This window comes from Ovis aries, chromosome 18 (genome assembly GCF_016772045.2).
Source record: "Ovis aries strain OAR_USU_Benz2616 breed Rambouillet chromosome 18, ARS-UI_Ramb_v3.0, whole genome shotgun sequence".
NCBI classification, from domain to species: Eukaryota; Metazoa; Chordata; class Mammalia; order Artiodactyla; family Bovidae; genus Ovis; species Ovis aries.
In genome coordinates this window covers 53113284-53141084 of record NC_056071.1, presented here as the reverse complement: position 1 = coordinate 53141084, position 27801 = coordinate 53113284, and the positions used below count along the sequence as shown (strand labels likewise).

The 27801-nt window shown below is 44.8% G+C and overlaps 1 protein-coding gene across 40 annotated transcripts in view; it reads left to right on the top strand.

Annotated features, from left to right (window-relative positions):
* PPIP5K1 (diphosphoinositol pentakisphosphate kinase 1) overlaps positions 1-27588 on the top strand; it is a 40010-nt gene extending 12422 nt beyond the window's left edge. For 10 of the 40 annotated variants that reach the window (XM_060401872.1, XM_042235360.2, XM_060401874.1 and 7 more), the window contains 14 exons: positions 9-191; positions 1986-2127; positions 2310-2533; positions 2840-2967; positions 3177-3291; positions 3463-3570; positions 4191-4307; positions 4463-4627; positions 7571-7661; positions 10516-10641; positions 11346-11408; positions 16282-16419; positions 22939-23052; positions 25605-27588. In XM_060401872.1, coding sequence (XP_060257855.1) covers positions 9-191; positions 1986-2127; positions 2310-2533; positions 2840-2967; positions 3177-3291; positions 3463-3570; positions 4191-4307; positions 4463-4627; positions 7571-7661; positions 10516-10641; positions 11346-11408; positions 16282-16419; positions 22939-23052; positions 25605-26551 — 2661 coding nt within the window. In that variant the 3' untranslated portion in view covers positions 26552-27588. Of the gene's footprint in view, positions 1-8; positions 192-1985; positions 2128-2309; positions 2534-2839; positions 2968-3176; positions 3292-3462; positions 3571-4190; positions 4308-4462; positions 4628-7570; positions 7662-10515; positions 10642-11345; positions 11409-14658; positions 14851-16281; positions 16420-22938; positions 23053-25604 lie in introns of all 40 variants that reach the window. The other 30 variants (XM_042235357.2, XM_042235352.2, XM_042235355.2 and 27 more) reach the window with 8 other exon arrangements.
* The last annotated feature ends 213 nt before the right edge of the window (positions 27589-27801 follow it).

Here is a 27801-nt window from a genome sequence, read left to right as displayed (position 1 = left end):
CCCTCCAGGGCCTTCTGGCTCTAGAAGGGGAGTTGACACCCATTTTGGTACAAATGGTGAAGAGCGCCAACATGAACGGGCTCTTGGACAGCGATGGGGATTCCCTGAGCAGCTGCCAGCACCGTGTGAAGGCTCGGCTACATCACATTCTGCAGCAGGATGCGCCCTTTGGCCCTGAGGATTACGATCAGGTCAGGCTGTCCCTATCTTTGTGCCCGATACACCCCACTCCCAAATTCCTAGAATTTTAAATAATAGCAATCAGTAATGGTACTTAACGATGTGCCAGGCACTGTTTCACATGCTTTCCATACATTCAGCCATTTAATCCTTACCCACCCTTTGAGGTAAGTATGGGTCCACAATCTGTCATCTAGAATTTTGAAAGTCAAAAAAGATTTTTATAACCTTGCCACCGAGATTCATTTGGCAGGGAAGCCTGGTGGTCCAGTGGTTAAGAATCCACCTGCCAATGCAGGGGACACAGATTCAGTCTCTGATCCAGGAAGATCCCATAAGCCTCAGAGCTGCTAAATCCATGTGTCACTACTCCTGAGCCCGTGCTCGAGAGTCAGGGAACCGCAACTCCTGAGCCTGAGTGCCGCGGCTGTTAAAGCCTGCATGCCCTCGAACCTGTGCTCTGAAACAGTAGAAGCCACTGCAGTGAGAAGCCCGTGCATCACAGCCAGAGAGTAGACCCCACTCGCTACAACTAGAGAAAGCCCAGCAACAGAGACCCAGCACAGCCTAAAGGAAATAAAAACGAAGAGATTCCTTTGGCAGTAAAACCCAACATGATAAGACTCTTTCTAATCCCTAAAATAGGATTATTTCTGGCTCAGAGGTTAAAGCGTCCGCCTCCAGTGTGGGAGACCCGGGTTTGATCCCTGGGTCGGGAAGATCCCCTGGAGAAGGAAATGGCAATCCACTCCGGTATTCTTGCCTGGAGAATCCCATGGACGGAGAAGCCTAGTAGGTTACAGTCCACGGGGTCGCAAAGAGTCGGACACAACTGAGCGACTTCACCTCACCTCACCTCACCTGTGTAAAATAGTCATATACATTTTGCTACAGAAATAGAACAGTGTTTGGTTATGCCCTAGGCCCTGCTGTCTCAGGGCACATATGCTCTGTATTAACTTCATAAAGTCCAAAAAATTCTCAGTTCCAAAACACAGCTGATCCCAAGGATTTTCAATAAAAGAATTTTTCAGTTTGTCTACTGCTGTATTAAAAACCACCCCAAACTCAGTAACTTAAGACAAAAACCATTTTTATCTTCTCACTCACCATTCTGGGCTCAACTGGTCTTGCTTAGGGTCTTTCTTAAAGTTGCCCAGATGCTTAGGGTCTATTCTAGAGAATAGCATTTTCTGTGTTCTTCTCTGAGAAGGCCTCGATAAAGGGCCAGGACCTTACTACCTTATTTTCCAAGTCATTGCTCAATGTCAAATCAAAAAATGCTAAGGCATCTTTTCCTTTTTCCCTTGCTACCCTTGGCCAGCAAGAATGGAACCTGTCCTCTCCCCCACCCCGTTCTTCACTGACTGGGACCATCCTACATGCTTGAGTTGGACTTAGTTCTGAGGTGGCACCTCTGCTCTAGGTTCAAGCTAGCATCTTGTTTAGAGGAATAACATAATGTCATTTCTATTATCCACTCATGAAAACATTCTGTGGGGATTTGGGTTGAATCTTTATTCCCCAGCATTTTCTCTTGAGTATTTTAGACCCCCCAAGAAGACCTAGATCTGTTTTATTTCCTCTGGACTTCAAAACTTTTAAGAGGACCCATTCTCAGGTAGCCTTGTGCTAGGCCAGTCCCCTCATTGGAACTGCTAGTGTTCCCAGAAGCCTGAGAATGGTTGTGGGAGCGAGCCGACAGACAGAGCCAGTTTGCTGGCAGTCTCCGTGATGGAGCACACAAGGAGCCTGGGCAGTTGGCACTGAGTCTGTCTTGCTCTCCATCTCTCCGTTCTCCACAGCTGGCTCCCACTGGAAGCACTTCCCTCCTCAGCTCCATGGCTGTTATCCAGAATCCTGTGAAGGTCTGTGATCAGGTATTTGACCTGATTGAAAACCTCACTCACCAGATCCGGGAACGGATGCAGGACCCCAAGTCTGTAGGTGGGTTCGAACACTACTGTCTTCTTTTCAGGGTTTTGGGTGTGGATGGGTTCTCAGGCCACTGCGTGCCCTCTCCTACGTGTCTGAGACAAGTCATCCTCATCTCTCTGGCTCTGCTTCAGATGTGCCAGGGCCTTCGGTTAAAGCCTCTGGTTCTCTCTGACTGTCTGTCTGCCTTCCAGACCTACAGCTCTACCACAGCGAGACACTAGAGCTGATGCTGCAGCGTTGGAGCAAGCTGGAGCGTGACTTCCGGCAGAAGAGTGGGCGCTATGACATCAGTAAGATCCCTGACATCTACGACTGTGTCAAGTATGATGTACAGCACAATGGGAGTCTGGGACTTCAAGGCACGGCAGAGCTGCTCCGTCTCTCTAAGGCGTTGGCCGATGTGGTCATTCCCCAGGTGTGTCTCACGGAAGGGATCGAGTCTAGGGCCAGGGGCACTGGGCAGAAAGGAGAGAAAAGGCAGAAATGAAGCATGCTATGGGAACCAGGGGAAGGAAGCTAGAGAAGGAATTAGTTGAGTTACAATCCCGGCTCTGAGGAAGCTGAAGAGGCTAACTGGGGAGAAGCCTAGGGAGGAAGAATGTGGCGAACTGGGAAGAAACCCAAGATCTGAGTTGAAGACAAGCATGACCTTGGGCCTGGGAGTATGAGGCGAGAGGAAAAAGATTTGTCGAGGTGCTTATTCCTGGCCTGTGGCCCCTAGGAATACGGGATCAGCCGGGAGGAGAAACTGGAAATTGCCGTGGGCTTCTGTCTCCCACTGTTGCGGAAGATACTGCTTGACCTGCAGAGAACCCATGAGGATGAGTCTGTCAACAAGCTGCATCCCCTGTGAGGGAGGGCTGGGCGGCATGCTGGATGGAGGGAGGGGTCGTGTCAGGGAACTCTGGGGGAAGCCAGGCCGGGACTGCTTGGGGAACCAAGAATGGAAGGGGGTTCTGGGATGGAAAGGAGAGAGGCTTTGAGGCAGGAGGAGGGAGTTTGTGGTGGGCCGGGAGGACAATGGGCTGACAGTGTGAGTGACCTGGCTGTTGTCTCAGGTACTCCCGAGGGGTGCTCTCTCCAGGCCGCCACGTTCGAACCCGTCTCTACTTTACCAGTGAAAGCCATGTGCACTCCCTACTGAGTGTCTTCCGCTATGGGGGACTTCTGGATGTAAGGATCTTCCTTCTTCCCTCAGCCCATGAGCTTCCTGTCCCAGTGTTCTTTTACTCTCCTCCTCGTTCTTCTTTTCACTGCAAGCTTCCTCTAGTCTCCATGTCTCCCTGCCTATTTGCTGACGCCCTCATCCTTGGGCACTGGCCCACCTCTTCTCGCATTTGGCAGGAAACCAAGGATACACAGTGGCAGCGAGCTTTGGCTTATCTCAGTGCCATCTCAGAGCTCAACTATATGACCCAGATTGTCATCATGCTCTATGAGGACAACACCCAGGTGAGGAGCTAAAAGGGCAGGACGAGGAGAGGGCCCCTTCTTTCTCCTCCAACCCCTTTTAGGGGAAAACTTTCTTATCCTTAGAATCTGTGGAATCCAGTTATGTGTGGTATCTAAGTGCAGCACGCAGAGCATGTCCAGGAGGTTCCCCCTAGAATGAAAGACATGATCTGGGTTGATGCTAAGTCAGAGAGATACCAGAGAACAGAGCTCTGACATTAGGGAGGGCATGGAATTTGAATGGTGTTATAATGAGAAAAATAATGTTTCTCCTCTCAAATACTGTTACACATATACCTTCTTCATCTGGCTCCCCAAAGATACCTTTAAATGTGCTGCTGTGGGTACTTTAGCAAAGCTGAATTCCTGCAGGAGATGGTTGGGGGGGTTCCCCGTTCTACTTCCATTGTAGAACTGGAAGTTGGAAAGTCACGTGAGGACCTGAGGATCCCATGAGACTAGACTGTGGGGAGCTGCTACTGTAGAGGAGGGTGAGATGCTGAAACCTCAGCCCTCCCTGGGAGGATGTGACCTCTTGAGTTTCTCCATCATCCCTGCCTGGTCTTCCACCACCATACTCAGCTTCGCCAACTTCCCCTTCCTCTGGTGATGCCCCGTAGGATCCCTTGTCGGAGGAGCGGTTCCACGTGGAATTGCACTTCAGCCCTGGAGTGAAAGGCGTCGAGGAAGAAGGCAGTGCCCCGACTGGCTGTGGATTCCGTCCAGCCTCTTCTGAGGTGGGTCAGAGCGCTGGGATTTGGGAAAGGAGGATTTAGGAACCAAGTGGTGGGAAACTCAGAAACAGTACAGGGAAGTTGAAAGGATTGGAGAGACTGGAGTAGGAGGCTGGAGGCCATTAACACCTCTCCCTTCTGTGCCTGCTGTTGGGTAGAATGAGGAGAGGAAAGCAGACCAAGGCAGCGTGGAGGACCTGTGCCCTGGGAAGGCATCAGATGAGCCAGACCGAGGATTGCAGACCTCGCCCCTGCCCTCTGAGGGCCCCGGCCTCCCAAAGAGATCACCCCTCATTCGTAACCGCAAAGCCGGCTCCATGGAGGTAATGGGAGGGGCCTGGGAGAAGGAAGTGGTAGACATGCTCATAGGACAATATATGTGAATCTCTGAATCCCTTCAGTGGAATTCTCGGGACCTTAAGCAGAGTCCTCCTGCCCCTGATGTATATGTAACCCATAATGTCACTTTCACAGCTGGTCTCCCCATAACGCTCCTTTAAGCTGGAGGCTCCTTCTGAGATGCTGGTGAGGGCCATCTGAGAGACAAGGGCTTCAAGAGATGAGATTGAGGAGGAGGACTCTGGATGCATTTGAAAAGGCTCAGATGGTAAAGCGTCTGTCTGCAATGCAGGAGACCAGGGTTCGATCCCTGGGTTGGGAAGATCCCCTGGAGAAGGAAATGGCAGCCCACTCCAGTATTCTTGCCTGGATAATCCCATGGACTGCAGAGCCTGGTAGGTTACCATCCATGGGGTCGCAAAGAGTCGGACACGACTGAGCGACTTCACTTAAAAGAAAATGAAGAGAATGTAATAGAAACAGCATGAACTCTGGGCTTAAATCTCGTTTGATAGATGCTGTGTGACCTCGGACAGGCAGCTTCGCCAAGCCTCAATTTTTTTCATCTAATATATGAATACAAGTAATACTCATCATATAGATGCTCAGTAAACAGTCGGCAATGAGGACAATACAGTTCATTAAAGGCCAAGCCCTCTCTATCTTCTTGTTGTCTTGGGTAAATATTATGGTTCTAATAGTAGTAAATATCACTTTACTAAAAATGGCACTTTCATTTAACCCCTTTAGAGTTATCTATACTCTGATTCCAGAAAGGGAATCAAGTCTGGAGGTCTGTCTGTCTCCCCTTTGTTCGGATGCGGTTTATCAACGTGGGCCTGTGTTCTGCTGTGCTTGGAGTTTGTGTCTAGCCCTGGTTCTAGCCTAGAAGAAAGGATTTTTGTAAATCTTACATTTTATCCTGGGGTATAAACCAGAATTCTGGTCTTTTCTTCCTGGAGAGATCCTTTCCTTCTTTGGCTCATTGACATTCATTGACCCCATGATTTAGCCCTGTCTCAGGACCATGATTGGTGTGGGTCCTGCTTTGACAGATGAATCTGTTCACTTGGTTTGGTACCAGTTCTCTGTCTTAGAGGAACTGGTCTTTCCATTTAGAAGTATGTCAGAAGAATCTATGATTAGCTTACGTAGGTTCAGCCAAAGGTTCATGGTTCAGATTTTGGAGAAGACAAACTACAGCCTCTGTTCTAGACTCATCTTTTTCTTCCTGATTACGTTAAGGTGGATTTGAGGTCATGAATACTCAGAGTTTCTTTAGATGGGGTATGTATCATTCACTCCTTAAGATATAAGTTAGCTTAGTATCTACAGTACATTAGAACCCTGCCTACTCATGTGGGTAGACCACGTGGACAGAATGACATGTAATTGTCCAGTAATAGACTTCTCCTCCATATCCAGTGTCTTCTCCATTCACATCAGCCTCTCTGGCACTGTTGTGCTGGACCCCCTTTTCTTCTGATTTAAGCAGTCAAGAGACATAGGCAAAGCAGAGCTCCCAGTGTATTATCTTCCCAACTTGATGAAATTGATTTCTTTCTTTCAGGCTTACAGGAAGCTTTCTCTTGTCATCAGATTTCTATCTCTCAGTTACTGGTACTGCTTGTACCATGGCTCTGCAGGCCGATGGTTGCCCAAGATATGCTCCTCAGCTTTGCAAGAAAATCTTCTCTCTGTTGCTTGTTCACGCAGCCTTTTCATATTAATAGTTCCTCTCCTTATTTTATAAATATAGGCATCAGTAGTCTTATTCTTATAAACTACGACCCTTCTCTCCATGCCTTCTTTTCTTATGTGTTTGGACTGGTTTAGAATTTAAAAACCTGTGACCTTTGCAGCCGTGCCCTAGGTGATCATCCTCTCCGGCCCTACAACTGCCTCTACCCAGTGGGCATTAGGGCTTTGGAGAGCTTGGGGTGTGAGGAGCCATGACCGGTTTTCCACCCGGCCTGATTGCAGGTCATGAACATTCAGTGCACGGGAGCCTGGACCTAATCCCCTTGAGGGGAGGGCACCACCAGAGGTCAGGGGACCTCCCCTGGACTTCCCCCACCATCAGCCTACAGTCCTGGGCTGTGTCCACCTTGCACCTGGCCCCCTGCACACAGGTGTCCCCATGTACTTCGTCTTCCTTGATTGCCTTTGTCTTTGCCTTCTGGGACTTAGGGACTCAGAACGCTGCTGAGGAGGGTGTGTGTTGGGGGTTGTGTGACTGAGCCCTTGTAGGCTTTTTGGAAATTCATTTCATGTCTCTAGGAGTGGAAGCAAGGGCTTCTGGTTCAGATAAGAAACTCAGTATGGGGACTTCTGATGGTCCAGTGGCTAAGACTCCATGCTCCCAGTGCAGGGGGCTAGAGTTCAATCCCTGGTCACAGAAGTAGATCCCACATGCTGCAATGAAGACTGAAGACCTAGCATGATGCAACTAAGACGCAGTGAAACCGAATAAGTAATTTTTTTTTTTTAAAGGAAGAAACTAAGTATGGTTGCTGTAACCACAACTGTCCTGTGGAAAGGAGTGGGCATGGCTGGGCTTTACTTCTTACTGTGGCTGAGCTATTGTGATTGGCTTTCTGAGTTCTGTGGAGGGATATAAAGATGAAGGAACCGTGCTCTGCTGAGAACTGAGAATGGTTGACTAATGATTTCTCAGATTTGGGATTGGAGGGCTGCAGGGACAGGCATCTTGGAAACAGAAGTACTTTCTAGTATAGAAGGGTTCCCTGGGCAGTTTCCTCTGTAAAATGCATTCTTAGACTTTGTATTCTTCTTTCCCATAAAAGTACTCTGGTTCTTAAACTTTATGACATTGCTTGGTTTCACAGGGGCAGGAATTCAGGACCTGGGTTTTAGACTTCTCCACTGAAGAGTCTCAGTGGTCATACAGAGTCTTCTTTCCCCAGGTGCTTTCTGAGACTTCCTCCTCAAGGCCTGGTGGGTACCGACTCTTTTCATCTTCACGGCCACCGACAGAGATGAAGCAGAGCGGCCTAGGTATGGCTTTCCAGCATCTCTGACCATTGTTGGGAAGGGGTGTCTGTCTGTTCTTTAGAGTTTTATTGTGGGAAACCGTAGTCATGGGGGTTGGGGTCATCTAGTTGGTGGAGTTGTTGGATGGGGCTGGGGAGAATGTAGTGGGAGAAACCATATTCAGATGTGAACTTTGACCCCAGATGATTGTCTCCATTCCAGGATGGTGTTTGTATTTTGGTTTTCTACACTGACCCCCATTTCTTTGACTGAGGGCATTTTTCTGGCTTCACTTCTTATTCCTTATCTGTCCCTTCAGTCTAGCCCAGACATGAAGGGTCCATAGAGACAGTGACGGTTCAGAGTCATCAGAGACAAAGCTATAAACAGATGTACTTGTGAGCCCCCTCCCCCAACCCCCACCTCCACAGGGGTCATGTGCCTCATTTGGAAAACTTGCGCTATGTCTTCCTTTGAGACCTGTGTTTATTACATCCCTGCTCTGGCCCCTCCTACCTCCACGCCCTCCCCTTCATCCTCTCCTAATCCTGTAATTTTTTTTCCTTCCTTCCTGAAAATTGAGGGACAAATCTGAGACTGGTGTAGTGGCAGAGGCTTCTCTCAGGACTTTGAGGGAATGTCTCTTGATTTTTTTGATTCCTGGAGAGGGGTGGAGAACATCATTCAACCTTTCCTAAGAACACAGACTACAGGAAGGACCAAGCCTAAGAGGGTATTGTATTCTTCGGGAGTGGGGAGTGGTCCTTGGGAGGGGCTATCTTTGGACAGTGCCCGTGAGCCAGTACCCAGACCTGGCAGTTAGACACATGTTGTGGGGTCTAGACTCTGTTTTTTTCTATCTTGTCCCATTATGCTGCTTTCATTTTTCTGTTACTTTTCTCTTTGGCACCTAATTTCCTGGCCCCCAAACGGCCAGCATTTGGACCAGCAAGGAGAAAGAAGGGTTTGGGGGAGCTTTCCAGGCTAATTATACGGGAGTAGATTGTCTTCTGGAGCCCTAGAAAGAGGTAGATGGTTTGGTGCATGAAAAATAAATGACTAGTGTCTAGATCTGTGCTATGGAATTCTTTCCCCCAGAAGTCCCAGAAAAGACTGGGTTTCAGGTAGGCTGGGAAAGAGGATGGGTATGTCTGGCCCAGTTAAGGGGCAGTGCTGTCAAGAACAAGGCAGAGATCTGAGTGTGGTGGACAGATGGTGGCGGTCAGGTAAAGACTACCCGCTGAGACGGTCCAACATTGAGCAGTACAGCACTGGCAGGACTACACCAGAAAAATCCCCCAGTGGAGGAAGTGAATGTAGAACAAAGCCTGGGGGTGGTCTGGGCTAGAGCCAGCCAGTTTCAGCTTCTCTGAAGAAGAGCAGACATTTGGCAATCTTTGTCTCTCTCTTGAGCTCTGTCCTGGAGGTGGTTGGCACATGAATGTAGGAGATGGCACATACAGGAATGGTGCTCGGTTCCAGGGTAGAAGTTACTAGCCATCTGAAATTGTTGATATCTGTGATGACCCCGAAGTGTTGGGGCCCCTGAGAGCAAATCCGTTCTCTATGGGCTCAAAGGAAACTGACCTCCTCTCCCTCTGTCCATTTCCCATACGAATGTCAAATTCCCACACCGAACCTGGGGTCTTGGCTAAGATGGATCTAGACGTGGAGGAGAAGATCCCACAAACTGCGATGTTAATCTTGTTTCCTCCTGCCCGTTTTCTCTTTGTGGGCTGTAGTAGGTAGGAGAGGGGACCATGGAGGGGCCCAACCCTACTCTTGATTTGAGACATGACTCACTTGATTTACTTGCTTCAGGGGTTTTTCTAGTTTTATCTACTCCTCTTATTGGCAAGAGGTCTCTTTGCTTTCTTTGAACCTACATTGTGAGCATCTGGCATTGAGCATAGGACTTACAAGACAGCAAACTTTCAAGAGCAGAAAAAACATGTGATTTTTGCTGTTTTTCTGCTCATCAGGTTTTCCTGAGTAGGGTGCTCAGCGGTTAGTAGGCATGTCCTACATAAATCACCTGAGCCCTCACATGCCTTTCAATCTGTGTCTATTTTCACTTCAGAAACAATGCTGTTTCTTCCCAGTGAAAAAAATTATTTCCTTTCTAACAACACAGTTGATCCTAAGAATTAGGAGACTTGGATTCTAGTCCAGCTTAGCTCTGAACAAACTGTATGACCTTGAGCAAATGACATCCTTTTTGAATCTCAGTTTCCTCATCTCTAAAATCAAGAGGTTGAACTGAACAATCTTTAAATCCATGCCAGCTTTAAAAATTTAGTGAGTCTCATACTTTCTTGGGAAAGGTAAAAAGGCTAAAGGAGAACAGAAGGGAGGGAATATTGGATGAAAAACAGGGGAATTGGAACTTATGAGAACTTGATATTTGAGTTGACTACTCGAAACTTGGTCTCTAGTTCCAATCAAAGTTCTTTCCTTTCACACATATAAGGGACTTGATCTCTGGGTTCTTCTAACCCTATTTCGAGCATAAGGAGCACTGAATTATGTCTAGGGAGAGCAAGAGGAGTCCACCTGTTCTTCAAACATTCCTGGGAGCCACCTAGAGAGCACAGTTTATCCCTCTGAGTAGCTCTTTGACTCCCCTAATATGACTAACCGTGTATTCGTAGTGGCCTCTTGTATCCGCCAAGCAGACTTTCGGGAGACTCCTCACTGCTTGCCCAGAGTGGCTGTGGACCATAGTGATAGCTGCCTGTGGTTGTGTGAGGTTGCCTCTGGGTGGTTGCTCTGAATGATTATGTGTATGTGTGTCCTGATGTTGTCATGTGAAGTCGTGTGTACTTCTGTGCGGTAATTGCAGCTTTGTGTGGCTACTAACACACTCCCGGCCTTGCAGGCTCACAGTGCACAGGGCTGTTCAGCACCACAGTGCTGGGTGGCTCCTCCAGCGCCCCGAATCTTCAGGACTACGCCCGCAGCCAAGGCAAAAAGCTACCACCCGCCAGTCTGAAGCACCGAGATGGTATGTGGGTGGGTTTGGGGGGGGCAACACTTTTCTTCGTGCGTCCGCCAGCAAAGACACAGCTCAAGAGCAATTCATGCTTAAATGGCACTGACACTGGCCTTATGACAAGTTTCCTGCATCAGTTATCGAGGGGAGAAAGAACCAGGACCCCCACCACCCCTCCATTCGCATTCCCTCTCGCCATACGAGTACTACTTAGTTATGCTTATCCCTTCATAATCTCCCACATACAGCCCTGCCGCATCAGTTTACTCCACCTTTGTATTCTTTCCTGGATTCTGGCCTGTAGGGGTAAGGACCAAAAAGGGCGACCCATGGTCAGGAAGAATGCAGTGGTACCTTGAAAATCTAGGAGGTCAGGGACGGGGAAGTTGTTTAGCCAAGGCAGGAAAAACAATCTGGGAAGAGATCGGGGGAAGGGATGAGAGTTTCTACAAAGGTTTTTATTTCTGAATGACCAAAAAGAGGATGTGGTGGTGAGGTTAGGGCTGTTTGTGGGGCCTTATTGTGGTAGAGATGACACACGGATTCCTGAGAGGAGATTATCCAAAGGAAAAGATTGAAATACAGTAGACAGGGACCTACAGGGTGGGGGTGGGAGCAGATTGTTACTAACAGTAAGGAGTATGTTGTGAACAAATTCCAGAGCAGAGGGCGGGGACCGCGGTGGGTATAATCCCCGTGATGTCTTTTCTCCCCAGAGCTCTTGTTTGTCCCGGCCGTAAAACGATTTTCTGTGTCGTTTGCAAAGCATCCGACTAACGGTACGTTTGCTTCTGACTCAACGTCATTCCTCCTCACCATGTCACCACCAGACACTTAACCTCCAGGTTCTGACACTGACTTCCCTCTCCCTGCACTGTGTTGACACCCTGCTGTCTCTGAATGAACCACTCACTAATTGTCCCTTCTGGGGTACATCCCTTGTTGTGACAGACCTTAGCCTCAGCCACAGCCTGGCTGCCCGATCCCTGGGGCAACTCGAGGTCTTATTTCTGTGGTCACCTTCATCACCACTGTGTCTCTTTTTTTCAGCATTGTCACCAAAACGAGTTATGCCTCTTCCTTTCCCATCACATGACTGCCAGGCTTTGTACAAACATGATACTGGTTTCCCTTAGGAAGAGAGTAGTATATCCTATATCATCCCCCTTTCTTTTCTCTTTTTTCCCCCAATTCCTCCGCTTATATAATTTTGACCTTCCTATTTTTTTCACCAGTCCTTTTGTTGGAGTGGACGACTAATTTGCTTGTGGAACAATGCTGTGGTTCCCAGTTCCCAAGCCTACTCATAAAGGGCATTAGTCTTGAGCATATTGTGTTCCATCTCTGTATTCTTGTCTCCCGCCATTGTGTGTATTTTGTGTGGCTCTTGTGTTCCTGACATCTGCTTTATGTTACTACTAACCTAGGGCCTGGGCCTACAAAATAGGAGCCCAGATTGCTTTGGGATAAAACCGAGAAAGAGAGGAGTAGGAGGTGGTAGGTTCAGGAAAAAGAATTGTGCCTTGAGGGTTTACACGTGGTTTCCATGTAGCCCCAGCCTCTCTGTAGCACTGTGGCCTCATAGAAGGGGAGGTAAAGAATAGAGATGTCTACTGGGGATTCTGGAGGGAGCTTAGGAATAAGTCATATTTCAAGAATACTGAAGAACAGGGTCTGCCCACTCTAAGGTGGGAGAGTTTAGAGATCTGTGTAAACCCAGGCTGAAGGACTGTGGTCTCATTTGTAGGGTGTGGTGAGGAGCCCAGGACTTCCCCTTTGTTTTATCCTTTGTATCCTTAGTTTCTCTCTGCTATTGTATCTTATCTTCAAGGTAAATCCAATTTTGTTTGATATGATTTTCTTCTGTTCAAGAGCTAAGACTCTCTGAGGGAGGTGAAATTAGCCTGGCCTCCTGGCTAGAAGAAACTCCAGGTACTGATCACCTGCTCCTTAGCCAGTGGCAGCTGCTGGATCTCAGCCAGTTCAGGCCATACCTCTCCACTCAGCACTGCTGGGGTCTCCCTATTCTGACTAGTCTGTACATTTTCAATTTACACCCTACCCCCATCCCCCGCTCCCATTTGTGCCTGTGACAGGATCTTCCCATTCTGAGTGGCCTGACTGTGTGGTTAACCTCAAGCTCTTCTGGCCTTCTTGCCGCAGTCATCTCCAGAATATAACCTCATGCACCAACACTACAGCCTGGGATTTGGACTTGGAGGCTTGTTACTTAGGGAGCATACAGAAGATAGTACTAGGAACTTGGGCCCCTGACCTCAGAGCTAAATCACAATTCCCCTAAGTAATTTGTGAGAAAAGATCCAAATTCCCCAAATAGATCCTTAAGCTTCTGTATGTATCTCTAGTTTCCTGAAGCCTTGGTTAGCAGCTTTACCAATTGAAGAAAAGAATTAATTCTACCAAAAGGAGAAAAGGAAGAAAGATCTGGACAATTACCATGCAGGAGAGTAATTTCAAGATCCCCTCCAATACCCTGCATGCATCCTCAGGGTTCTGCTGGCCTTTGTTCTTGCACTTGAGCTTGAAGGCTAAAGTGCTTGAGAAACCAGAATCTGGTATCTAGGAGAAATAGACTTGAAGTTCTTATGTCTCTTGCTGGAGATTATCTAGATTTAATTTGGCCTTGAAGACAAGGCCATGGGGCCTTGAGGGCTAGAGGGCTCTACCCCATGGCCAAATGTGACTGGACCGACCCAGCAATTACAGAGCGGATGGTCTGTCTGCAGTGGCTTGCAGCAGCTTAGTGCACAACAGTGTGCCAACCTAGTGCCCATCATTACCATCTCTTTGCCATGACACGTGGCTTTGAAATAGCAGCTGGAGAAACTGGACCTGGCTTTGAGAAGGAGGCCAGGCACTGCTATTTCCTTGCTTTGTTAGGAGAACATCCCTCTGCCCATCCCTGCCTGTATTCCTGGTAAGCTGCCGTCACATCCTCTGCCTGCCTCAAGTATGGAAGTATGGCCCCTTACTAAACTGCACGTTGAACTTACCAAGGTGAACTAATATAGTCGGAAAGAGACTGTGGCTCTCCTTCATCCAGAGCGTCAGTGTGCCCACCAGATCTGCCCAGCTCTTTCTCTTCTAGGGACCCAGACAGTTGTGTGACCATGGATACAGAAATCTCTTGACGTCCAAACTAGGGTCTTTGGGAAGCATAGTCACATGGGTCACCTTGTGGAACCCACCCCTGGCCTGGGAGTTGTGAGCAGTCGTTCTCAGCATCCTTGATCCTACTTTCTCTAGATCTTGTCATCAGTTTATAGGACTCTGTACCTCTTTAAAGGCTGTGTATTTGAACAAGAGTGAAGGATGATTAATCAGTATTGGCCTTTTCACATATTGATTCCATTTTTTACATGCTGTTTTAAAGGTTACCTGGTTTGCTGCTCATTGCTGCTCATCTGTGTCAGCTGCCTAACACCAGCCTTGTCTGTGGCTGGCTTAGAGTCTGGTCCAGAGGACCCGGTCTGAGTCTTCAGGAGCCTTTTAGCTTCAGGCTTTATCTCGATCACCTATGCCATTCTTGACCCTCTTCTCCCAGTGACTTTGAATCTTTTCATCTCTATCCCAACCTTGCCAATACATTCATCTGAGAAGCGAGCCCTAACTAGGGTTTGTCCAAGAGCAATCAGGGACACTGGAGTTCCCAACTACAGAATGGCCAGCTCACCTGGTCCAGAAAGATGTGACTGCAGTCTGTAAACACTGAGGGAACTCTGCACAGCGAGACGCGGGGGCGGGGCTGCTGCATGAGGGGGTCTCACTGGCCAGTTCTTTGAGACTCGCTCGCCTCTTCCAGACTTCTCTTAGCATGATGCCAGTGCTCTTCCCGCCGCGAGGGCTGCCCCGTGGCTCTGGCCGTGGCTCTGGTGCCTCTGCCCCACTCTTGGCTCACCTTGGAGCTGAATGGCCCTGCCTCCCCGGAGTGCCTCTGCCATCCGGCGCCCCGCTCACTGTCTTTCCCTCTTCTCTCTCTGTCTCCGTGCGTCCTGCTGGGGCCCCCAGCCCCTCCAGAGCTGCTGGATGACCAGCACCCTGTGGTCCGGCTGCTGCGCAGTGTCTCCTCCGACTGCACGGGGGGCCGGCCGGTGTCGCTGGACGCCGCGCTGGCGCATCACCTGCACCAGTGCTCCTACCACCTGCGCCTCTTCCGGAACTGGCTGCGCTCAGGCCGGGATGACCCCGAGTGCCTCTACGGTACCCCTGCCGCCAGGCGGGCTGCCGCACTGCCCTGGCTGGGCCCGACTGCTTTGCTTCTTGCACTTCTGGCGGGAGCGCCCACCTGCCCCCGTCTCCTCTCTGCCCTGAGGTTGTGCGACTTGCATTTAGTTGCTTGGATGGGGTTGGGGCCAGGCTGCCTGGTGGCTGGAGTGCTGGCTGCTCATCCTCTTCCCACTCGCCTTCCTCACTGCCTCCTAATTTTCCTATTCCCGGTGCTATTCAGTTCCGGAGCAGTCTCTTGCCCTGGAATCTATTCTTATCTCTGTGACCACCTTCTTCAAATCCAGATGTTTCTCTAGCTGCCCTGAGCAGCTGGGACTGTACCTCGCCTGGCCTCCTGCCACTGATGCAGGCACAGAGGTCTCAGCTGCATCCTTGAATCGACCAAGGGCCCAAGGTTAGAAGATGGTCAGGTATAATCCTTTTGAGTTATGTAGGTTTTAGTCATTGTCAGACTCTAGACTATGTCTTGCGTAAATGTTGCTGTCCTGCCTACCCTTAGTCCCTCTAAAGAGCTATAAAGGAAACATAGGAAAGATGAGGGACTGAAAAAGTGGTTGAGATGTATGCTTCTTGATTCTCTAATGGGGACATTTTTTCCCATCAGCAGGCCCTGAGATTAGAGTTGGTTTACCCTTCACCCTACAATGTAGATCTACATTGGAATTGTTGGGTTCAGAGCAGAGAATCAGTATTTATTCTTTTTTCTAGGGGGTTTGCCTCATTTTCCTGAAGGAATAGAGAAATCCTAGCAAGTCTGGGGTCTGCAGTGAGAGCAGAGGAAAGAAGCTTTGATGTGATGGAAATAACCAAGAAAGAACTTCCATCCCCCAACCTGTTCATGCATGTGGTTTTCCTGAGCTGAGCTTCACGTGTATTGCATGCCCTCCAGTTTCCAAATATCCTAGCCTTTCTACCCACATCCGAAATCTGCATGAACCCCTCCTCAGATTCCAAACCCTTCTCCTTAATCTGGTTCTCTACTATGTGATCCCTGAAATCTGCCGTTTCTTCCCAGCTTCATGACTCCCTACATCTCATTCAGACCTACAATTGCACCCCTTCCCTCTGGACCTTTGTTCTATTCCCCATCCACATCCCCCTCTGCCCCTCAAAGTATAAGAAGAGTATGGGTGCTTAAATTATTGGGATTGTGTTGATTTTTCCATGGGACATTGCAGGCTTTCCATAGGTAGGGTGAGAGGTGATTTCACTCACCCAGAGTTGGGAAATTTTTAGGAAATCTGGAGGAGCTCTAGAGTTCCCTCTCCTGAGACTCTTGGATATCCCACACTCCAAAAGCCACAGACACTCCTGATGGTTCTCAGGGACTCTCCATGCTTCCTTGGCCAGTTGGAGTATATCCAGCAGGAATAATGCTGACTTTGCCCATCTCTTTTCTAACAGGATTTGAGGGGTGCTCCATGGTGCCTACTATTTACCCCCTGGAAACACTGCATAATGCCCTTTCCTTGCGTCAAGTGAGTGAATTCTTGAGTAGAGTCTGCCAGCGCCACACTGAGGCCCAAGCACAGGCGTCTGCAGGTATAGAGAATCCTTTTATCTTGAACCACTATCTCTGCCCTCACTCCCATGCTCCCCAGAGCTTGAGTGGTAAGTTAAAAAGATAGGCACTCCGAAAAAGTAGACTTGAAAAAAATGTTTAATTGCATAGGTCAACTCAAAAGCACAGAACTATCACTCCTTCCAAAGTTAATTTATAAATTTAATATGATCTCAACAAAAATGCTATTGTTTTTCTAAAGTCAGACAAACTGAATTTGAAGTGCTCATAAAACAAACAAATAAGAATAGCCAAGGAAATCTTGAACAGAAGAGCAATGAAGGCATGTTGGCCTTACCAGATTTTAAAACATTTTATAAAACGTCTATAGTGAAAACAGAGTAGTATCGGTACATGAATGGATAGAGACCAAGCAAAGAAATAGTAAGTCCAGAAATAGTTGAAGTTAGCATTTCAAAATACTAGAGGAAAAATAGAATTTAAGGAATAGAGTTGGGACAATTGAATAGTCATTTGACAAAAATTAAAACTGAATACATACTTCATGTTATATACCAAGATAAACTCCATAGGGATCAGAGATCTGCAAGTAAAAATTAAACCATACAAACTTCTCTGGTGGTTCAGTGGTTAAGAATCCTCCTGCCAATGCAGGGGACACAGGTTCAATCCTTGGTCCGGGAAGATCCCACATGTCATGGGGCAGCTAAGCCCACGGGCCACAACTAATGAGCCCACGCACTCTAGAGCCCGTGCTCTCCAACAAGAGAAGCCACTGCAATGGGAAGCCCATGCACTGCAACTAGAGTATAACCCCTGTTCACTGCAACTAGAGAAAGCTTGCATGTAGCATTGAAGACCCACCACAGCCAAAAGTAATAAGTAAATAAAAATGGGGGAAAAAAAGGAAGTGAAAAGACAGCCTCTAGAAAAGGAGAAAATACTTGCAAATCATATATCTGATAAAGATCCAGAATATAACACTTCAACAACAAAAAGACAAGCAGAGACTTCCCTGGTGGCACAGTAGATAAGAATCTGCCTGCCAAAGTAGGAGACACAGGTTCAGTCCTTGGTCTGGGAAGATTCCACGTGCTGCGTGGAATAAAGCCCATGCACCACAGCTACTGAACCCATGCTCTAGAGCCCATGCTCCACAACGAGAGAAGTCATCACAACGAGAAGCCTGCATACCTCGATGGAGGGTAGCCCCCACTCACTGCAACACGAAAGCCTGTGCAGCAACGAAGACCCAACACAGCCAAAAATTAGTTAATTAAAAAGACATCCCAACTTAAAAGTGAGCAAAGGACTCAAGTAGACACTTCTTCAGAGAAGATATACAAATAGCCAAGAAACACATGAAATACTGCTCACCCTCAGTAATCATTAGGGATATACAGATCAAAGTCACACCCACTAGGATAGCTATAATTTTAAAAACGAGAGAAATAGAATAAAAGCAAGCAGAAAATAAGTGTCGATAATGGCATGAACAAATTAGAATTTTTGTACATTGCTGGTGGAAATGTAAAAGGGCGCAGCCTCTGTGGAAAACAGTTTCACAGTTCCTCAAAAACCTAAATATAGTATTACTGTTTGACTCAGAAGTTCCCCTCCCACGTTCAAAAGAACTGAAAACAGATACTGTAACAAACATTTACACACGAAAGTTTATGGTAACACTATTTGTAATAGTCAAAAGGGGGAAACGATTGAAGTGTACATGAATGGATAAACAAAATGTGGTATACGCATATAATCTCATAGTACTGAACCATAAGAAGGAGTGAAGTACTGATACATGTTGCCATATGGATGAACCTCAAAAACATGCCAAGTGAAAGAAACCAGACAGAAGAAGTCACATATTGTATGATTCCATTTATATGAAAGATCCAGAACAGAGACAGAGAGCAAATTGGTGGTTTATAGGGATTGAAAGTAGGGTAGAACGAGGAGTGACTTCTTAATAGATACGGGTTTTCTTTTTTTTGCGGGGAGGGATGATGAAATTGTTGTGGAACTGTGATGAAAATGTTTTGGAACTAGATACAGGTAGCAATTGCACATTGTGGATGTGCTGAAACCTTTATGTTATGTGGCCTTCACTTCAATAATAATAGAAATAAATCATACAAGTACTAAAAGTAAGCAAGGGTGATGGTGGTAGATTCCTTTATCACTGGAAAATGAAGACAGCCTAATTATGACTCAAACTCAAATTTGGGAAACAGTAGGAAAAGATTAATAAGTCATATAAACTTATGATGTTGAAGTCATATAAACATTTTTTTAAATGTTGCAAGCCAGTAGCAGCATCATAAGCAAAGAAAAAATTTTTTCTGCAATTTATATCACATTTAGGCTTAATCATCCTAAAATACAGAGAACTCTTATATGTCAGAAGGAAAAGTCCAAAAGTGTGATTTTTTTTTTTAAAGGATAGTTTATAAAGAAAGAAATGCAAGTGGCCATTACATTTATGAAATGATGCTTAACCTTGGTCATAAGAAATGTGCAAACTAAAACTACACTGAGATATCATATCTCACCTATTAATTTGGAAAAAAATCCAAAAGTTTAATAACACAATCTCTTGACAAGTCTGTTGCAAGAGAGGCAGTTCCATACATTGTTGGTGGGAGTGCAAAATGGTGCAACCCCTATGAAGGTATTTTGTAATATCTCAGAGAATTATAGATACAGTTACTTCCTTTTCTAATAATACAATTTTAGGAATTTATTCTGAAGGTGTTGTTCACAAAGTTGAAATAACATTTGTATAGAGTCATTGGGACATTACTTATGCTGTTTATTATTATTTTTGGAAACAATGCAAAGGTTCTTCAGTGCAAGAATGGTTGAATAAACAGTGGCGTGTCCACTCAAATGAGTGCTGTGCCTCTGTTAAAACTAATGAGGAAGGTTTGTTTTTTTGGGGGGGTATATGTGTCTTGATATGAAGTAATCTCCAGGATATATTGTTAACTTAAAAAAAAAAGTGTAGAAGAGTGTTGATAGTACATTACCTATTTTATAAGGAGGGAAAATATACATATTTGCAAAAAGAAATTCTAAAAGTAAATACCAGAAACTAATAAAAATGTTTACCACTGGAGAGCAACAGAAATGGAGCAGAAGGCATGAAGAAAAAGCAACTTCCTCTGAGTATGCCTTTTTATAAATCTTTGACTTGTGAACCTGTAAATGTTTTTCAGAATGTAAAACTAAATCAAAAGAAGCAAATCCTAAAATTGAAAAAGAAAAAAAAAAGAAAGAAATTACCCTAACTGTATATCAAAATAGTAATATAATCACATAGGGAAAATCATTTTTCAAATAAGTTTGAAGTACTGTGCTTTGACTATAAATCTTTTAGTGGAAAAAAAATGAGGATTGTAAAATAATTATAATCCTCATTCAGTGGTTTGTTAATAGTGAGGTTGATACCATTTTGTAACATATATGTCATATGCACACACACACATATAATAGAGTAATGCAAATAAGTAATTATGTTCCTACTAGGAATAAGAATTTTCAAAGTTAGATAAATAACATACAAGTAAAAATTCAAAGATATTTTTAAAGTACTAGAATATTAAATTTGAATTGATAATATCAATATAAATTCTGTTTTTTAATGCTTTTTGTAACTTAATGCATTACAAACAGTATCAGTGAGCTCTCTTAGCGCCTAGATTTTGGTTTCCACATATCATCCCCCACTAGAAGCAACCAGGATTCCATGGTTGTATTCTTGGTCTAGGTCCATGTTTTTCAACCTTTTCTTTTTTTTTTTTTTTTAAATCAAATCCTATCCTATAGAGTATAGACTTTTTCCCTCCAATCACTCCCCACCACAGGAAATTTTAATAGTACAGATTACTTTATATCTGTTAATGTAATGTCGCCATGTGAGGGATTACAAACCAATGAAATATCTAAGTTTTTTCACTTTCACCAAGAACCAGTTTTATTGAGGATGCATTATCTAGGGCACGGAAAGCTCAAGGTGATCCTGAGGCACGCTGTAACAAAAACAAGGAAGCACTCAAGCCTGAAGAGGCTCCCACTGACCAGAACTGGATTATTTTAGCATTAAAAAGAATAATTTACTATAATCAATTAAAGTGCACTAAACATGTGAACATCCACAAGCTCATAATGAATCTTACAAGAAAGAGAACAAAAATAATAATCATCTGCCACTGTTGGTGAATACTTTTTACCAACTCTTTCTTCTGGAAACTAATTAAAGGGAAATAAACCCTTATCCTACCTATTCAGTGAGAATTGCAGTTTTAATGTAATCAAATGGTGGCAGTTGAAGAGAGAAAGTTCTTTACAGAAAATATGCCAGCTAATAAATATAGAAGACTTAATAGAATTAGAAAATCACCACTTGACACTGCTAATAAAATAATTAAGGATCATCAGTGGATACTAACACAAAGAAATGTCAGTCAGGTTCCACAGTGCCAAAGGATCATCTATAATCAGAAGGGGAAACCTTTTCAATGGTGAGATCTTGTGAGCCCTATTTAAACCTCATTAGTAAACTTAGCCTCACCTACCGATTTTAGGAGATACAGGAGACACTGTTTTGACCCCTGGGTTGGGAAGATCCCCTGGAGAAGGAAATGGCAACCCACTCCAGTATTCTTGCCTGGAAAATCCCATGGACAGAGGAGCCTGGCAGGCTACAATCTATGGGGTTGCAAAGCGTTGGACATGACTGAGCATGCACGCACACCAACTTAGTAGTAACGTAGTGGGATAATGAGACATTATGTGCCTCCAAGATGATGGACATATTCAAGAATATTCTTTGAGTATTCTTGCCAAGGGGCTTCCCTGGTGGTTCAGAAGGTAAAGAATCTGCCTGCAATGTCAGAGTGCCAATCTTCAAAGTCTACAAATAATAAATGCTGGGGAGAGTGTGGAGAAAAGGGAGGCCTCCTTCACTGTTGATAGGAATGCAAATTGGTGCAGCCACTCTGGAGAACAGTATGGAGACTCCTTAAGAAACTAGGAATAAAACTACCACATGATCTAGAAATCCCACTTTTGGGCATATATCCAGAGAAAACCATAATTCGAAAAGATACATGCATCCCAGGATTCATGGCAGCACTATTTGCAGTAGCCAAGATATGGAAGCAACTAAATGTTCATCAGATAAATGGATGAAGAATATGTGGTGCACATATATATATATATATATATATGAATATTACTCAGCCATAAAAAAGATAAATAATGCCATTTGCAGCAACATGGATGGACCTAGAGATTATCATATTAAGTGAAATAAGTCAAAGATAAATATCATATGCTATCGCTTATATGTGGAATCTAAAGCATGATACAGGTGAGCTTACTTATAAAACAGGAATAGACTCATAGATGTAGAAAACAAACTTATGGTTACCAAAGGGGAAAGGGGTAAGAGGGATAAATTAGAAATTTGGTATTAACGTATACATACTACAATATATGAAGTAGATAACCAACAGGGACCTACTGTATAGCACAGGGAATTGTATTCAAAATCTTGTAATATTGAATTACAGTACATCCACAGTGGAAGTACAAATATCCACTTCTACTTCCAGTGGAAATGAATCTGAAAAAGAATATATATTTATATTCTGTGACTAAATCACTTTGCTGTATACCTTTATTGTATATAACATTATAAGTGAACTATGCTTCAATTTTTAAAAAAAATTATCAAAACCTAAAAAAACATTTAAAATATAAGCATTCATTTTTATACTACAGAAAAGAAAAACACTTGAATCATTGAATCAAGCCTTTTATATCTGACCTCCAGTTTATAGGGATAGTGAAACAAGTTAAATGATTCTATGAGGAAGCAATCAGACAAATCCAAAGAGTGGAATATGACATTCTATGAGACGGCTGGCTTGTTCTTTTCAAAAGTCACTGTGAAAAAAATAAATAGGGGAAAGCTGTATTCTAGATTAAAAGAGACTTTGAAGACACAATAAAATGGAATGCATGGTCCATGTTTGGATCTTACTATGAAAGACATTTTGGGAATAATTGGGGGAAATTTGAATATAGATTGGGTATTTAGACGATATTAGGGTATTTTTAAAGTTTATCTGGTATATGGCTATATAGGAAAAATGTCTTATACTTTAGAAATGAATACTGAAGTATTACAGGTGAAATGTTTCATAATGTTTGTCATTTATTTCAAAAAACTTAAGCATGAAGAAATAGATGAAACAAATATGGCAAAATGTTAACATGTTAAATAAAGAAGATGAATACATAGGTATTGACTGTACTAGTCTTTCAAGTATTTTTAAAAAATGTTTGAAAATATTCATAACATACAGTTTAAAATATTAAAAATGGTTTGTATGTAGGATCCCTAGGAGATGCTACTTCTCAGCCTAAGGAAGTGTAAGTCAGATTTGACTTATATTTAGAACCTGTGGCTGTTGAATTCTTCTTCATGGGCTTTTTTTTCCTTCCCTTTCTCTCCCTCACCTGTCCAGCCCTCTTTGACTCTATGCACAGCAACCAAGCCTCTGACAGCCCGTTTTCTCCACCTCGCACTCTTCACTCACCTACCCTACAACTCCAACAGCGCTCTGAAAAGCCCCCTTGGTGTAAGTAATTCTCTTGGAACTGCGTAGACAAGGCTGAGAGGGAATGGGGGGAGTGGAGGGATCAGCGAATGAGAGGCTCACCCCAGGAGGGAAACAGAGGTGAGGGCTGAAAGACCAGGACTAATCAGGCAAGAAGGCAGTCACACTCGCTGCTTCCAAGATGAAGGGCAAATCTGTTTCCTCTCTCTCGTCCATCACCTCTGTCCTCCACATCCCCTCTGTCTTACTGGGAGTTGCTCAGTCGTGTCTGACTCTTTGCAACCTATGGACTGTTGCCTGCCAGGCTCCTCTGTCTGTGGAATTCACCAGGCAAGAATACTGGGGTGGGTAGTCATTTCCCTTCTCCAGGAGATCTTCCCAACCCAGGAGTTGAACCCAGGTCTCCTGCATTGCAGGTGGATTCTTTATCTCACTGGAGGGGCTCCTAAATGATAGTGGCCGAGGGGGTCCTTTGGGGAAGAAAAGATGAAGGCTGCGTTCTCCTTAGATCCCCATTTGGTTGTCCACAGCCTTCTCAAGTAAAAGTGACTTGGGAGGGACCCTGGATATATAGAAAATCTGGGAGAAAGAAACTAGAATCAGTTACTGCTTTCTACATGTCCTTCCTTTCCAGTTGTCTGTTCTCATTTGTTAGTTCAAGTTCAGGTGCTGCTTTTTCCCATCTCTTCTTCATAACCTCAGCCTATCACTATTTATCCTTGGTAACAGGGTGAACAGTGGAACCACAAGGAATTCTTAGGGTAATTGTAGGTAGGGAGATCAGTGGTGATCTCTGGGCGATTATGGGCAGGGACACCGGCAGTGGGAGAGTCCTCCAGGGACTATCTAAAATCAAACATGGCTTTTATTATTTTACTTGGATAGAACTGAAGCAAAGATTCGTATTTTAGCATTGGAGTAAGCTTGTAGAATTGTACGCTTCTGACACCCTTTATGCAGAAGAAACTTTCCTTCCTGACACCAAGAATTCTTCCCTTGAATTTCAGATTATTCTATACTCACCTTGCCATTGAGGCTTTTTCTCTGTCCAGTAGTGAGTGTTTATAGGTCCTGTGCCCTAGAAATCTTAACCTTTCTTCAACTTCTGTTTTCTGTCTGAATTCTTTGATTTGTCTGAATCAAACTACTAGCTGAATATTAAGGCTACTGCTTCATCATCTTTGGGTGAACTCAGCTTACATCTTTTTTCTTCTTGTTTTAAAATCTCAGTATCAGATGTATAGTTCACTTGTAAACATTTCCTTTGGGGTCTGTCTGCCCTCAATAGGCCTTGTTGATCCCAAACCACATTCATCTTTTTTTTCTGCTTGAAGCATGCCTCCTATGATCCTTTACAGAAAAGAGATAGCTGGCATTCCTTAAACTCAAAGATTAATGAATCATTGAGTTTTCAGACTCAGGCTTACCAACTCTCCCAGTTCTCCTGATGGCAATATATTCAGGCGTCCTTTATTTCCAAAATCTATCATTGTTGATATTAGAGTGGTTTAAATATAAAGCTATAGTACCATCAATAAATACAATATTTACAAAAGGAAAAGTAAATTAGTTCCCTGTAAGGATCAATGAAGAAGTAGAGGTTGGGGTAGGAGTTGTCCCACAGTGTAATTAAAGACTTAAGTCTTTCATTTTACTACTGTCAGAATCTGGGAAATTCATTTTTATATTTTATATTATATAGTATCCATAAACCTGGAACACTGTGTGTCCCAAAACTTAGAGGGTTCTAACCTGGATCTGTGGATGGATTTCAGGGTAAAGTCTACAAACTCTAGGAATTATGTGTAAACATTAGCGAGGATATCCATATGCACATTTTTCTGGGAAGATAGTCCATGATTTTCATTAGAATTTCAAAGGGGTCAGTGACCTCCAGAAAGGTTAATTAAGAACTGCTGCTGTTCTATGGCAGTCTGCCATCTTTGAGTAAATCACTTTCCTTCCTAATGCTCTGATTCACAAAGTTTTTCTACATTTTCCTGCTTACTTGTTCCTTGGGTAGTAAACAATGATTACCTCTGCCCCAGAAATAAGCTTTAAAGAAACAATTCTTAATGAAAGATGTATGTCAGATTTAATTGGGAGTGTTTTAACATCCCACACCTTTGTGTCTATCTACAGAATTAGGATTTCTGAAGATAGAACCTGGAAATATGTATTTTTAAAAAATTTCCCATAATTTTGGTATGTAACCCTAATTATGAACCACTGATATGAAGTGTTCATATGCTTCCAAAGTAGGAATGAGGTTATCATGGGAATTTGGAGTTGGAATGGGTGTACATTTATGAAAGAACTGGATGAAGTGGGCCTCAGTACTCACTCTGAAATCTTAGCTGTCCCTTAGTGTTACTCCATTAGTACACATTAGGCCAGAGCAACAGTTCCTGGGCTAGGCTAACTTAGGAGTCTCTGCATAACTTAGGAAGAATTCAGACCCTCATTCCCCAAGACATGAGTAATAAAGACCATCTGTTCTGGCATTTGAACTACACAGAGTAGAGCCAGTACTTCCAGCTTGTCTGACTTGGTCTCCTGGCTTTGCTTTGCAGACAGCAGCGGCCCTTCCAGCACTGTGTCCAGTGCTGGTCCTTCCTCCCCTACTGCAGTGGATGGTAACTGCCCTTTTGGCTTCAGTGATCAGCCCTCCGTAAGCTCACATGTGACTGAAGAATATCAAGGCCTTGGGCTGCTCCAGGAGGCCCCTGGGAGTGGCACACGAGAGCCCCCTTTAGAAGGGCAGCAAGAGCCTTTTGAACAAAACCAGTCCCCACAGGAACCACCTGTGGAAACCAACCAGCCATGCCAGGCAGTTGCTGAGGAGGTCAGCCAACCATGCCAGGACATCCCTGAAGAGGTCAACCAGCCATGCCAGCAGGTCTCTGACATCTGCCAGCCACGTGAGGAGAACCATGACGATGTTAACCAGACATGCCAGGAGGTCCCTCAAATCAGCCAGCCATGCCAGGATTCCAGCCAGCTGTACCAGAAAGTCTCCAGGGAAGCTTGCGAACTTTGCCAGAACTCTGAGGAGGTCAACCAGTCATGCCAGGGGGTCCCTGTAGAGATTGGCAGGCTGGTCCGTAGGTTCCCTGTAGGGGTTGGTGGCCTGGCCCAGGAAGTCCTTGGGGAAGTTGGCAGGTCCACCCAAAAGATCCCTGAAGAGCTCAGCCAATCATGCCAGGAATTCTCTGTGGCCATTGGCAGGCTGGCCCAAGAGGCTTCTGCAATCAATTTGTTGTCTCGGGACACACCTGAGGTTGATAACCCTCCCCTAGAATTCCCTGGGGAGGGTGCTCTGCAGGCCCAGGAGGTCTCAGAGTGGGTGAATCAGCAGCAGTCCTATGTGGTCCCTGAGCTGATTGACCAGCTGTCCGGAGAGGAAGTTCCCCAAGTCCAGTGTCCACCTAGCAATGCAAACCCTCAGAGCCAGTCTCTAGCCCCTGACCAGAACACCCCTCTTCCACCAGCAACATATGATTCATCATTTTCTTATTAGTGGTGTCACACTATACCAGCCATTTGAGCTAGCAACTTGTTCTGTTGCCTAACTCACCTGCCAGCATTAAGGCCTTGAATCTCACCAGAGGTGTCTGAGGAAGCAGTCCTCTTGGCATTGAAGCACATCTGTGCCAGGGCTGGGCTTGGGGAGGAGCCAATTTCATGTTCAAAGCAGCCATTGACTTCTCATCCAGCCATCAGACTTGAATACGATTTCCTTCAAGGGTTAGACGGGTCTATCATTACCTAACATCCTCTGATCATCCCAGGAAATCCAAGACTGGTAAAGGAAATACCACTTAACTGCTGAAGACACCATCTATGGGTACAAAAGGGACTCCAAGGTCTCCACTTTTCTGGGAAGTATTTACAACTTTTCAAGGTACCCTTAGACTATATGTGCATTTGGGGGACACTTGTCTTTGTTAGCATCCTCAGGTGGGCCCAGGATGGTTGTCTGAAACGTCTGGGAAAAAAAGAGAGCTCCTTTCCCCAGCAAACATCCATCATGACCACTAATTTTTAGATTGGGCTTATGGGTGTTTCCTGATCATCCCCAAGCACCCTCTCGGCCCTAGTCCTATTCCTCTGGGCAGTAGCTCTAGGGAAAAACAGGTATTAGATTGCTGTGAGAATTTCAGAGTAACCTACTTAAAATGCAGTGGGGTTCTTGGGTAATCTGTAAAGCTTGGCCTCCTTTTGTTGAGAGGCTATATGGCTTAGGAAATGTTTTAGTAGAGAAAATCAGGTTCTATTTTAAGCAATCAGCAGAGATCAATATTGTACAGACATGAGCAAAGATTATATATATATATATATATATTTCTGTAGTCGCGCCAGGGACAGACTGGCCAAAGACCAAATACTCCAGGGTCCCCAAGAGATTTGTCCTTATATCATTATGTCTTTAGGGCCAGGTGTGATTATGAAGCTTTTCCCAAAGACCTGGGGTTGGGAATGGAGATGAGTAAGAGAGGTTGGAGGGGAGGGCTGGAACATTATGAGTGCTCAATAAATAAGAAATAATAAGAATCATAGTGGTGGTGATGATGTCCTTGTGAATTCAAGAATGATTATGAATGTAGATCAAGCATATCTGTTGACTGAAATAATCTGAACGAGTCAGAAGCTATTGTAGTTGAGCAGGAATGGGCAATAAAAATATGGAGATTAGGCATCCCAGGAAGTCCTTATGACTGTCAGCCCACTGTCCCAACATTTCTTAAATAAGTCGTGTTACCAGGAAGA